At 47.9% G+C, this 13,422-nt stretch overlaps 1 protein-coding gene across 1 annotated transcript in view; it reads left to right on the top strand.

Annotated features, from left to right (window-relative positions):
• Positions 1 to 12,729, top strand: part of LOC115838561 (E3 ubiquitin-protein ligase RNF169-like) — a 178,687-nt gene extending 165,958 nt beyond the window's left edge. Inside the window, exon 4 of the mRNA XM_030828723.1 lies at positions 12,657 to 12,729. Within this exon, the coding sequence (XP_030684583.1) occupies positions 12,657 to 12,711 (55 nt within the window). The 3' untranslated portion in view covers positions 12,712 to 12,729. The remainder of the gene's footprint in view (positions 1 to 12,656) is intronic.
• Positions 12,730 to 13,422: the final 693 nt, after the last annotated feature.

Here is a 13,422-nt window from a genome sequence, read left to right as displayed (position 1 = left end):
TCCTGGGTGCCCCTGCTCCTCTCCCAGATGCGGGGCGGGTGAATCTTGTCACCTGTGCCACTCTCAGAGGCTGAGATGGGGGCTGAGCATTAATTATGCAATAACCTCGCTGTGGTGTGCCTAATTGTCTGATAACCATAATTGAATCTTATGGATTACACCAACATTATTGCAGGGAGCATTTTAAGGCAGTTAACAGAAGCTGCGCTCACTGTGAAATCTTCCTCCTGTCTCCCTGCTGGCTGGGCTGTGAGTCCTTTCCTGGGGGCTGAGGAAGGCTTCGAGGTGCAGGGGCAGGCAGGAGGTGAGTGACAGCACAAATGTCGCATCACCTTATCCCCCCCGAGGGCACCGTCTTCCTGGCTGAGAAAAGTCTGCGTGGCAGGTGGAATTATCATTTCGTAAATGAGAATGTGGCATCAGAAGGCTGAGAGACTCTCCCAATTTCAGTCTTGCTCATTACTGCTGGTCCTTGCTAGCATCATCTGGGACTGTTTGGATATGCAGCATCTCAGCTGGGCGCGGTGGCTCACGCCTGTAATCCCAGCACTTTGGGAGGCCAAGGCGGGTGGATCATGAGATCAGGAGTTTGAGACCAGCCTGACCAACAGGGTGAAATCCTGTCTCTAAAAATTAGCTGTGCATGGTGGTGTGTGCCTGTAATCCCAGCTACTCAGGAGGCTGAGGCAGGAGAATTGCTTGAACCCGGGAGGCGGAGGTTGCACTGAGCTGAGATCACGCCACTGTACTCCAGCCTGGGTGACAGAGCAAGAATCCATCTCAAAAAAAAAAAAAAAAAAGAAATGCAGCAACTCAGGCCCCACCCTGGACCTACTGAATCAGAAGCTGCATTATTTTTTATTAAATGAATTTTTTTTTTTTAAGAGATGAGATTTCGCTCTGTCTTCCAGGCTGGAGTGCAGTGGTGCGATTGGGGCTTGCTGCAGCCTCAAACTCCTGGCTTGAGAGAGATCCTCCAGCCTCAGCCTCCCTAGTAGCTGGGACTACAGTTGGAGACACCATGCCTGGCTCTCAGAATCTGCATTGTAATAGCATCTCAGGTGATTTATTTGCACGTTGCCGTTTGCTGAGTGCTGGTTTATATAATTATTTATTTATTGCCTATGTGGGATCCATTGCCCTTTCTTGTGGCAGCAACACCTTGACTTCCATTTGGGAAATAACTCTTCTTCCCATATGGGGGACTCCTAGCTGTACCCTTACTCCTACCTCCCTCAGGCATTGACCCCAGGCCAGGCCAGTGAGTCAGTTCCAAGATCTTTGAGGCCCTATTGAGGAAGACGTGTTGGATGGAGTTTTGTTGAGGCTTCTTCCTTCCCTCCGTCCCCTGCCGTGGTTCCCTGTGGGTGAGTATTCTTCCCCACACCATCCATGGTGAGCTCAGCCACTGACTTGCATTGGTCAATGGAATGTCGGTAGAAGTGATGATGTGTGGGTTCCAAGCTAGGCCTTAAAGAAGTATCTTGTGTTTCCGCTTGCCCCTCTAGAGCTCCTGCCCACCATGAGAAAGGAAGGTATGCCCAGGCGACCATGGCGCCTTCATCTGGAGTCCAGGATGGAGACTGTGGGGCAAATGGAACCCAACCAGAGACTGGAGTCCAGCCTAACTCTCATATTAACATCCCCCAACTAGCCTGCAGACCCATGAGTGTGAAAGGAATGGTTGTTATAAGCAACTGAGATTTTCAGAGTGCTTGTTGCACGGCATTGTTGCAGCAGACACCTGACTGGTATAAAAGACATACTTCTTTCCAGGGGGATTGCTATGCTGAATTTGGGTTTTAGATGTTATCTTGTCACTAGGAAAGCAGGGCCTGCCTAAGGGCAAAACCAACCCAGAGGGAAATGGAGCTGAGATAGGATGAGAACCCTGATCGTGATGACAGCCTTTGTTTTCATGGATCCAGCCTCACAGGAGTTAGTCAACTCTTTCAGTCTCAAGGAGTAGAGAGCTGAAACTTCGCTGGCTTAAACCCAAGAGGGAATTAGCAGCTCACATAGCTCAGAAGTCTGGAGGTGATGTGGGTTTCAGGTGAGGCTTGAATCAGTAGCTCCTGGACCAGTGTACTTGTCTCTCCACTCTGCCTCCCATTTTGCTGGTTTCATCTGGAGGCTGGCTCCCCTTTGTGATATCGTAAAATACATATTGAGTTGTTGTCCACATTTCCTGGCATGTAACTCCTGAAATCTATGGAATCTCCAAAGCGGTAAGTGTCTTTTTGTATGCTAATGAGTTGACTGTTGGCTGGCAGCCCCTAGATAGCTTGAGGATGGGGGCTACTCCAGAAAGATCAAGGCAGGATTAGAGGACTGGGACTTTCAGCCCCACTCCCATTCTCTCTTAGAGGGGAGAGGGGCTGGAAGTTACGTTGATCACCAATGGCTGATGGCTTAATCAATCATGCCTGTGTAATGAAGCCTCCATAAAAACCCTGAAGGGCAGGGTCTGGAGAGCTTCTGGACAGCTGGACACACGCGGCTCCTGGAGGATGGCGCTCTGCTCCCCCATACCTTGCCTTATGCATTGCCCCATCTGTGTCCTCTGTGGTCTCCTTTATAATAAGTGAGTCAATGTGTTTCCCTGAGTTCTGTGAGCTGTTCTAGCAAATTAAGCCAACCAATGAGGGGATTGTGGGAACCTCAATTAAATCAGTTGGTCAGAAGCACAGCTGAAATACCCTGGGACTTGTGATTGGCATCGGGAGAAGGGGAGCAGTCTTGGGGACTGAGTACTTAGCCTGTGGAATCTGACCCTATCTCCAGGTGGGGAGTGACAGAAGTGAACTGAATGAGAGGACACTGAACTGGTGTCTGCTGCGTGATTTATTGCTTGCTTGCTATGTGGGAACGCCTCCCCAAACACACATCTGGTGTAAGAAGCCCACTGTGAGTGTATAGTGGGAGAAAGAGTCTGCTTATCCACGTATTCTCAGACCCTCGTTGGAGCACGATGGCGTCCTCGTTCGGGTCTAATAGGAGAGAAAGTGTTTGTTTTGGAAGCCAGGAAGCTTCTTTCTCAGGAGCTGGCAGCAAATGTCTCAGGTCTCATGGCCTCAGGTCAGGTGCAAACCGTCCCTGCACCAATCTCAGAGGCTGGAGACAGAATGTGCTGATGGGCCAAGGCTGGCTGGCTGGGGGGCAGGTTAGCTTCACTGAACAGCACAGAGCCTCAAGAGAAATAGGGCTTGGCCTGAGGAGAGGTGTCGGGGATGCTGGCTGGGAAGACGCAGGACTTCCCTGTTGCTGCTGTAACAGCACCACAAACGTGGGGGCTTAAAACAACATACACTTATTCTCTCACTTTTTTTTTTTTTTTAGATGAAGTCTTGCTCTGTTGCCCAGACTGGAGTGCAGTAGATTGGTCTCAGCTCACTGCAACCTCCGCCTCCCAGGTTCAAGCGATTCTCCTGCCTCAGCCTCCTGAGTAGCTGGGATTACAGGCTCCCACCACCACGCCCAGCTAATTTTTGTATTTTCAGTAGAGACAGGGTTTCACCGTGTTGGCCAGGCTGGTCTCGAACTCCTGACCTCAAGTGATCTTCCTGCTTCAGCCTCCCAAAATGCTGGGATTACAGGCATGAGCCACTGTGCCCAGGCTATTCTCTCACATTTTTTGAGGCTAGAATTTGGACAAGGTGGGGCAAGGTTGGTTCGTTCTTGAGCTTCTGGGGGAGAATCGGCTCCATGCCTCGCCCAGCTTACAGTGGTTGCCAGAAGCACTTGGTATTCCTTGGCTTGTAGCCACATCACTCCAATCTGTCCTTCTGTTGTCACATGGTGTATGACACATGCCAACACGAACAACTAATTTCTTTTTTTTGTATTTTTTGTAGAGATGGGGTTTTGCCATGTTGCCCAGGCTGGTCTTGAACTCCTAGGCTCAAGTGATTGCCTGCCTTGGACTCCCAGAGTACTGGGATTACAGGCGTGAGCCACCGTGCCCGACCAAGCCACCGTGGCCAGCCCACATGGCCTTCTTACAAAAACACCTGTCGTTGGATTTAGCGGCCACCCTAATCCAATATGACTCCGTCTTAATTTAACTAATGACATCTGCAAAGAACCGGTTTCCAAACCAGGTCACATGCTGAAATTCCAGATGAACATTTTGGGGGAACGTGATTCAACCCGGTACTGAAGATAACTAGCTCACCAGATTAAATTAAGATGATAAAATCCATTCTGTTCAAAATGTTTCTTATTCTGGAATAATTTCAGACTTACTAAAAAATTGCAGAAATGGTACGGAGTTCCTTTAATATCCTTCACTTAGCTTTCCCTAATGTTACCGTCTTGCGTAGCCATAATACAATGATCATAACCAAGAAATTGACATTGACCCACTACTACTAACTAACCTACAGACTTCCATTCAGATTTCGCTGGTTTTTCTATGAATAGCTTTTTTTTGGCTCCAGGATGCAGCCCAGGATTCACACTGCATTTAGTTGACAGGCCTCCTTAGTCTCCCACAGGCTGGGACAGCTCCTCAGCCCTTCTCTGTCTCTCATGACCTTGACACTTTGGAAGAGTATTTGTCACTTATTTCGTAGGATAGTCCTCTGTTTGGGTTGTCTGTTGCTTTTTCATGATTAGACTGAGATTACGCATTTTGGTTACAAGCAGCTGAAGAAGTAATGTGTCTTTCTCAGGGGCTGCGTGGTGTCCATATGTCTGGTGATGTTACTGGTGATGTTAACCTGGATTACTTGGTTAAGGTGGCGACTTCTGGGTTTCTCCACTGTCAACGGACTCAACTGACTATTCTCTTTGCAATTAACAAGCACCTGGAGATAGTTTGGGTGGAGATACTTTGAGGCTGTCCAGTTTATTAGCTGGAATTCTTCTGTCCTGAAAAAGTTACCCTTTCTTCCCCATCCATGCTGTTTGCATAACTTTCCTTCCACTTAATACTAACTCTCAGATCCTAGATTTGCCGAGTTGTCCACTGTCTGACTATATCCTGATTATTACTTAATCGTTTCTCAGTGGCTAGGTAATATTTATCAATTTCCCCTCAATTACAAACAGTGTTGCAATGAATGTACTTGTATTTATTGCTCCTTGCTTTTGAGAGTCATTTTGAAGGCTACAGTCCCCCAAATAGAAAGTCTGAGGCAAGAGGTATGAGCATTTTTAGTTTTTCATCGATATTGCCAAATTGCGCCTCTATGAGACTGCACTCGGTAACACTACCACCCTCGGTGTATGGACCTCATGTGTCCATCCTCCATTCATTCATATGGTTTGCCTTTGGTCAGGCTGTGCAAGGGCAGATTCAGGGGAAGCAAAGCCCCCCGCAACTCTCCAGCCGCTTTACAAGCTCAGCCCCTCCTCACTTATTTTATTCCCTGCCTCGTCATCTTCTTTTTTTTTGAGATGGAGTCTCACTCTGTTGCCCAGGCTGGAGTGCCGTGGCGCGATCTCAGCTCACTATAACCTCCACCTCCCAGGTTCAAGTGATTCTCCTGCCTCAGCCTCCTGAGTAGCTGGGACTACAGGCATGCTTCACCATGCCAGGCTAATTTTTGCATTTTTTAGTAGGCATGGGTTTTTGCCATGTTAGCCAAGCTGGTCTCAAACTCCTGACCTCAAGTGATCCACCTGCCTCGGCCTCCCAAAGTGCTGGGATTGCAGGCATGAGCCACTGTGCCTGGCCCCTGCCTCATCTTCTTTAGCACAAATAAATTCCACATGTACAATACGTTAGAACAGTGTATTTTTTCAAGACATAATTCACATAGAATTCACTCTTTTACAGTGTCCTATTCAGTGGCTTTTGGAATATTTACATTGTTGTGTAACTATCACCATTATTTACTGTCAGAACATTTTGATTGCCCCCAAAAGAACCCCCATGCCCATTAGTAATCACTGCCCGTTATCCACTGCCTCTAGCCCAGGCAACCAGTGATCTGTTTGCTGCCTCTATGGATTTGCCTACTCTGGACATTTCACATAAATGGGATCCTGTGATACGTGGCCTTTGGTGACTGGATTCTTTGGTTTAGCATAATGTTTTCAAGGTTCATCCATGTTGTAGTGTGTATCAGCACTTCCTTCCTTTTAATGGCTGAATAATATCACATTGTATGTGTCTCTTAGTTTGTTCCTGCATTACTATAAATAAATAAACATGTGAGGCTGGGCAATTTATAAAGAAAAGAGGTTTGTTTGGCTCACGGTTCTGCAGGCTGTACAAGCATGGCACCATCATCTGCTCAGCATCTGGGGAGGCCTCAGGGAGCTTTCAATCATGACCAAAGGCAAGGGGGGGGCCGCTGTATCTCATGGCCAGAACTGGATGGAGAGAGAAGCGGGAGGTGCCATGCTCTTTAAACAACCAGGTCTCATGTGAACTACCAAAGAGAAAACTCACTTATTACCACGGGAATGGCACTAGGCCATTTATGAGGGACTCGCCCCCATGATTCAGACACCTCCCACAAGATTTCACCTCCAACATTATATATATATATTTTTAGATGAAGTCTTGCTCTTGTCACCCAGGCTGGAGTGCAGTTGTGTGATCTTGGATCACTGCAACCTCTGCCTCCCAGTTACAAGTTATTCTCCTGCCTTAGCCTCCTGGGACTACAGGCACCCGCCACCATGCCTGGCTAATTTTTGTATTTTTAGTAGAGGTCGGGTTTCACCATGTTGGCTGGGCTGATCTTGAACTCCTGACCTCAGGTGATCCACCAGCCTTGGCCTCCTAAAGTGCTGGGATTACAGGCATGAGCCACCATGCCCAGCCCACCTCTAACATTGGCGGTCACATTTCAACATGAGATTCGGAGGGGACAGACCTCCAAACCGTATCATATGCTAGATCACATTTTGTTTATCCATACATCAGTTGGTGGACATTTGAGTTGTTTACGTCTTTTGGCTATTACGAGTAAGACTGCTGTGAACCTTGGTGTATGAGCTTCTGTATGAAGGTATTTTTTAATGTATCATGAGTAGGTACCTAGGAGTGGGGTCACTGGGTCATATGGTAACTTTATGCTTCACTTTTGGAAGAACTGACAAAATGGCTGTACCATTTTACGTTCCCACCAGCGATGTATAAGGATTTTGTCAAAATCCTTATACAAATCCTCTCAAACACTTGTTATTGTTTGTCTTTTTCATTACAGACAGTCCCCGACTTATAGTGATTTGACTTAACGACTTTGCGATGGTGCAAAAGCAATAGCTATGCAGTAGAAACGTACTTCCAGAACCCGTGCAATCATTTCATTTTTCACTTTCAAAATACTAGCCAATAAATTACATGGGCTATTCAATGTTTTATTAGAAAATAGGCTTTGCATGAGATGATTTCGCCCAACTGTAGGTTAATGTAAGTGTTCCGAGCACATTTTAGGTAGACTAGGCCAAGCTATGATGTTTGGTGGGTTAGGTGTATTAAATGCATTTTTGACTTATTAAATTATTTTAAAAGGTATTAAGTGCATTTTCCACTTATGATGGGTTTATTGGGATGTAACTCTATTGTAAGTTAAGGAGCAGCTTTTCTTTTCTTTTTTTAAGAGCCAGGGTCCAGCTCTATTGCCCAGGCTGGAGTGCACTGGTGTAGTCATAGCTTGCTGTAATCTCAAACTCCTGAGCTCAAGTGATCCTCCCGCCTCAGCCTCCTGAGTAGCTGGGACTACAGGCGTGCACCACTATGCCTGGCTAATTTTTAATTTTTTTTTTTTTTTTGTAGAAATGAGGTCTTGATACATTGCCCAGGGTGGTCTCAAACTCCTGGCCTCAAGTGATCCTCCTGCCTCGGCCTTCCAAAGTGTTGGTGTTACAGGCATGAGCCACCTTGCTCAGCGGAGCTGAGGAGCATCTGTATAGCCAGACTAGTGGGTGTGAAGTGATATCTCATAGTGGTTTTGATTTGCATTTCCCTGGTGACTAATGATGTTGAACATCTTTTCCTGTGCTTGCTGGCCATTTGAATATCTTCTCTGGAGAAATATCTATTTGAGTCTTTTGCCCATTTTTAAATTTGAGGCTTTTTAAATTTATTTTTGAGATGGAGTCTCGCTCTGTCGCCCAGCCTGGAGTGCAGTGGCACGATCTTGGCTCACTGCAACCTCTGCCTCCTGGGTTCAAGCAATTCTCCTGCCTCAGCCTCCTGAGTAGCTGGGATTTCAGGCGCACACCATCACACCCAGCTAATTTTTGTATTTTTAGTAGAGATGGGGTTTCACCATATTGGTCAGGCTGGTCTCGGACTCCTGACCTCAGGTGATCCACCCTCCTCGGCCTCCCAAAATGTTGGGATTACAGGCATGAGCCACCGCACCCAGCCTAAAATCGAGTTTTAAAATTCTAGAATTGAAAGAGTTCTTTATATATTCTAAATACTAGGCGTTGGTAAGATATATGACTTGCAAATATTTTCTCCCATTTTGTGGATTGCTCTTTCACTTTTGTGATGTTTGCCTTGAGAATACTCGCCAGTGGCACTTGTGGCTGCAGGTTTACCCCAAGATAACTTTGTCATGAATGATCTTGCTATTATTTATTTATTTATTTTTTTAGACGGAGTCTTGCTCTGTTGCCTAGGCTGGAGTGCAGTGTCATGATCTCGGCTCACTGCGAGCTCCACCTCCTGGGTTCACGCCATTCTCCTGTGTCAGCCTCCCGAGTAGCTAGGACTACAGGTGCCCACCACCATGCCCAGCTAATTTTTTTGTATTTTTAGTAGAGACAGGGTTTCACCATGTTAGCCAGGATGGTCTCGATCTCCTGACCTTGTGATCCGCCCACCTCAGCCTCCTAAAGTGCTGGGATTACAGGCGTGAGCCACTGCACCCAGCCACGATCTTGCTTTTATTATTATTTTTGCATCGCTCTAGTATAATTGACATTGGAAACAAAAGACATCATTCTATTTATAGCAGGCTGGTTTTAGCAGTGGTATTTCCATTTATAAATTATAGTCATTCTCAATCGCTGAAAATGTCAAATCCTAGAAAACGTAGCTTTCTTACATGTGATATTAACATCATTCTCGGACAGTTGTTGACTGAAGATTCATTTGATGAATCCGATTTTTCTGATATAGACTATTCTGATGATTCAGATGATTCTGATGTTAGTTCTGTTTAGAAATAACTCCAAGAATGGTTTTTACACTTCATTTTCACACTGAAAATCAGTCAGGTTTGCTTCAGCCTCAAAGAGCATGTTTACGTAAATTTAAGTGAGCATTGGCAGTGAGCTGAGCTTTTGTTCTAAACAGGAAAATGGTTAATAATGTTCTTTGATGCACAGAAGTTTTTAATTTTGGTGAAGTCCAATTGATTATTTTTTCTTTTGTTGCTTTTGCTTGGGTGTAATTTCTAAGAAATCATTGCCTGATCCGAGGTCAGGAAGATTTACACCTATGTTTAGAGCGGTGTACTTTTTTTTTTTTTTTTTTTTTGAGACAGGGTCTCACTCTATCACCCAGGCTGGAGTGCAGTGGCGCAATCTTGGCTCACTGCAACCTCTGCCTCCTGAGTTCAAGTGATTCTCATGCCTCAACCTCCTGAGTAGCTGGGACCACAGTCGAGCGTCACCATGCCTGGCTAATTTTTTTTCTTTTTCTTTTCTTTTTTTTTGAGATGGAGTTTCACTCTTGTTGCCCAGGCTGGAGTGCAATGGCATGATCTCGGCTCACCGCAACCTCTACCTCCTGAGTTCAAACGATTGTCCTGCCTCAGCCTCCTGAGTAGCTGGGATTACAGGCATGTGCCACCATGCCTGGCTAATTTTGTATTTTTAGTAAAGATATTGGTCAGGCTGGTCTCGAACTCCTGACCTCAGGTGATCTGCCCACCTCAGCCTCCCAAAGTGCTGGGATTACAGGCGTGAGCCACCATGCCCGGCCTAATTTTTGTATTTTTAATAGAGATAGGGTTTCACCATGTTGGCCAGGCTGGTCTTGAACTCCTGACCTCAAGCGATCCACTCACCTCGGTCCCCCAAAGTGCTGAGATTACAGGCATGAGCCACCGTGCCTGGCTAGCAGTGTATTTTTAAATACAAGTTTTTGACCACTACTCACAGGAAGAAAACACGTGTTGTTACCTAGCATTCCCATACATGTATAAGTTTCATGAAATAATATATGCTCTTCCTGTTTTCTATTCCGTTCTATCTCACTGGAAACAATGCCAGTCAAATCCCACTAAATTGAGCTTGTGACCCATTCATTGGCTGGGAATTGTGGTTTGAAAAATCACTGCTTAAGAGTTTACGAAGTACTCTTGTGTACCTGCCCTCATTTTCTCCTCAAGGCAGGCTTGTGAGGCAGACGATGCTGTGTCTGTTATTTTTTATTTATTTATTAATTATTATTATTTTTGAGACAGAGTCTCACTCTGTCGCCCAGGCTGGAGGGCAGTGGCGCAACCTTGGCTCACTACAAGCTCTGCCTCCTGGGCTCATGCCATTCTCCTGCTTCAGCCTCTCGAGTAGCTGGGACTACAGGCCCCCGTCACCACGCCCGGCTAATTTTTTTGTGTTTTTAGCAGAGACGGGGTTTCACTGTGTTAGCTAGGATGGTCTCCATCTCCTGACCTCGTGATCCACCTGCCTCGGCCTCCCAAAGCACTGGGATTACAGGTGTGAGCCATTGTGCCTGGCCTAGGAAACTGCATTTTTTAACAAGCACTTCCTTGAAAGCAGTGAGAGGAGCTGTGAGTTTGTGGCAGGAGCACTGAACCAGGAGTCAGGAGACCTGGATCTCCACCTGCTGGCTCTGGGAGAGGCTTCCATGGATGTTCCGAGACTGAGCACATAGGACGCCAGCCTGGGGAGATGGCAGGAGACAAAGATGCAGCCAGTCCTGGAGCTCAGCAGCTCTCACTCCAGTGGGCACATTTGGGAGGTGATGGGATTGCATTTTTTGAGGTTGCTGGTTGTGCCAGTGGGCTGAAGCCAAAAAGCAGTGACATTCTGCTTGCCTGAATAGAGTTTATCCTTTTATTAAAGCATTGAGCCAACATATACAAATAGGGAGATTTCAAGTCATAATATGATTTCTGGCATCTCTTGAAGAGTCAGAAAATCTGGTGACTCTGGGACTGTGTTGCTGCATGACCAGGAGAGGCTGGAGTTGGTCTGGGCCTGCCCCTGTTCAGTTCACCACAGTCCTTACCATTCCCTATTGTCTTCCCTGCCACCCACTCATTTACAGGCTGCTTTACCCTGTGGGCGTGTGAGAGTGGGTCCCTGGACTCCATGGTGTCCAGAGGCCTCCGTGCTCTGGCTCTGAGACCGTAGGTTTCCCCCAGCTGCACTTGACCCTCGTTTGCACACTCCTGAGTCCTCCCTCCGTCCTCTTCCCTCGCTTTCTCTGTTCCCTTCCCCTGGACTGTGGGCTTTTCTCTGAGACATAACTGTGGTGGTGTGAAAGACCACAGGCTCTGGGTTCCATTGCCCACCCACCATTCCCCACTGAGTGGCCTTGGGCAAGTTAGGCAAACTCTCTGTTAAGTAACCTCAGCTTTCACCTCTGTAAAACAGGGGTAGCACTTCCCATCCACTCCTGATATTTCCATCCTTGTAGAGGGGGCATCTGTTAACAAGGTTGGCCTGGGCCCAGCCCAATCTTCCCCAGGGAGGAGGGGGTGACTGGCCTAACCGGTGCGCCTGGGACCAAGTCGCTGCCTGTGGGGCGCAGCCCATTCCTTCTCTTCTCTTTGGGGCTCTGCCCACCTGCGGAGACAAGCCTCCTCTCCACGCTTTCTCTGCTTCAAGTTTTACAGGGGCCAGCTCTGTCTCTGTGAGGGGAGGCTGGATTCTGGGGGCAAAGTCCAGCAGTCTGGGAGTGAGTGGGTTTGTCTAATTCTGGGGTTCAGTGTTAGGAAACCGCAGACCTAAGATGTATTCTCCGAAATCACCTTCACCAATAGTCAAGTCTGAAATTCATCTCACTTGGTTCTGAACAGGGGCTGGGAAGACGGGTACTGGGCCCACTCAGACACCCTCAAATAGTAGTTCCTTTGGCGGCTGTTGTGAGGGGCCATGCCTGGCAGATAGTTGCTCAATAAACAGCAATTGTTATTGTTAAAACTTTTGCTCTTCCTACTTAGTTACACATTCAGAAAAAGGAAAGGGGGACCAGCACAGGGAGGGGTGGAGTAGGGTGGGGACAAGAGGAGGTGGGTGTGTGTGGGGGCTGGGCTCAAAGGAATGTGAAGAAATAGATAAGGAGGAGGGTAAAGTAGCCTGGATAATGCTTCTCTTAAAAGCTGCCTTCCAGGGCCTTAGAAGTGTATGCAAATCACATGCAAATCTCATGCATATTTATCAGCAGTCCTCCTTGGGACATCGGCCTGGATGTGGCCCTGGGGGAAAATTTGGGTGGAGGTCACTGAATTCCTGAGAGTTTGCAGTGAGAACCAGGGAGAACAGTTGCCTGGGAATGGGTGTGGGGGAGGGTGGGAGGAAACAGTGGTGAGGGCAGACGTGGTGGGGGTAGGTGGGCTGGGGCTGGGATCTGGGGTGCACACGGGGGCGGAGGCCAGTCAGGATGGACACAGGAGCCTCTGGAGCAGGGAGACTGTGTGAAGGTGCAGGCGGCCGCCAGCAGCAAGGGGCACTCAGCAGCTCTGCATCCCTGGACCCGCTCCCTCTCCCAGCCAGGCCCGCTCGTTAGCCAGTCCGGAAGCTTGGAAAGACAGCATGGGATCCTGAAGAAGCCCTGGCCCTGCCATCAGACAGACCTTGGTCATCCTCCAGCTGGGTGACCGTGAGCCAGTTACCAAGCCTCAGTTTCCTCTTCTGTAATACAGGTTAGTAACAGTCTCCCTGAAAGAGAGACCACGGCACACCGGCTCGGCCAAGAGATCTTTATTGGAGGCAGCAGGCTGGGCTGGGCAGGAGGGAGAGAGAGAGGGAGCGGTGGGGGGTTTGCTTCTTTTATGCCCAGGAGGGCTACGTGGATGTTTGTGATTGGTTGGGGTGGGGCTTAGAGCGAGGCGGGAAAAACACCTCTTTCTGATTGGTTTTTCCTTTGGCGGGCTTGCATTGAGGAAGAACCCGGAACCCGCGCCATTAGGGTGCTCTAGTTACCTAACACTCCCCCTCACAGAGCTCCTGTGAAGATGAGAGGAGCGAGGCATGGCCAGGGCCGGGGAGAGAAAGTGCTCGGTGAGTGTGGGTCTGGGGGCTTCCGACTCGTTCCAGCCGCTCCTGCTCTTCACAGCCCAGCTGGGAAATCTGTGCTTTACATGCTCTGTTTCACTTAATCCCAATGAGCTCTGGCTGTGTAGCCACTATTATTACTCCCAGTTTACAGATCAGGATACTGGAGTCCCGTGAGGTAGAAGAGCCAGGACAGAGCCAGCTTCACACTCAGACCTGGGCTGTTTCTCCTGATGCTCTAAAGCCTCATCCCAAATGTTA

The sequence above is a fragment of the Nomascus leucogenys genome, chromosome 15 (assembly GCF_006542625.1).
Source record: "Nomascus leucogenys isolate Asia chromosome 15, Asia_NLE_v1, whole genome shotgun sequence".
Lineage (NCBI taxonomy): Eukaryota > Metazoa > Chordata > Mammalia > Primates > Hylobatidae > Nomascus > Nomascus leucogenys.
This window is presented reverse-complemented; position numbering and strand designations above follow the sequence as displayed.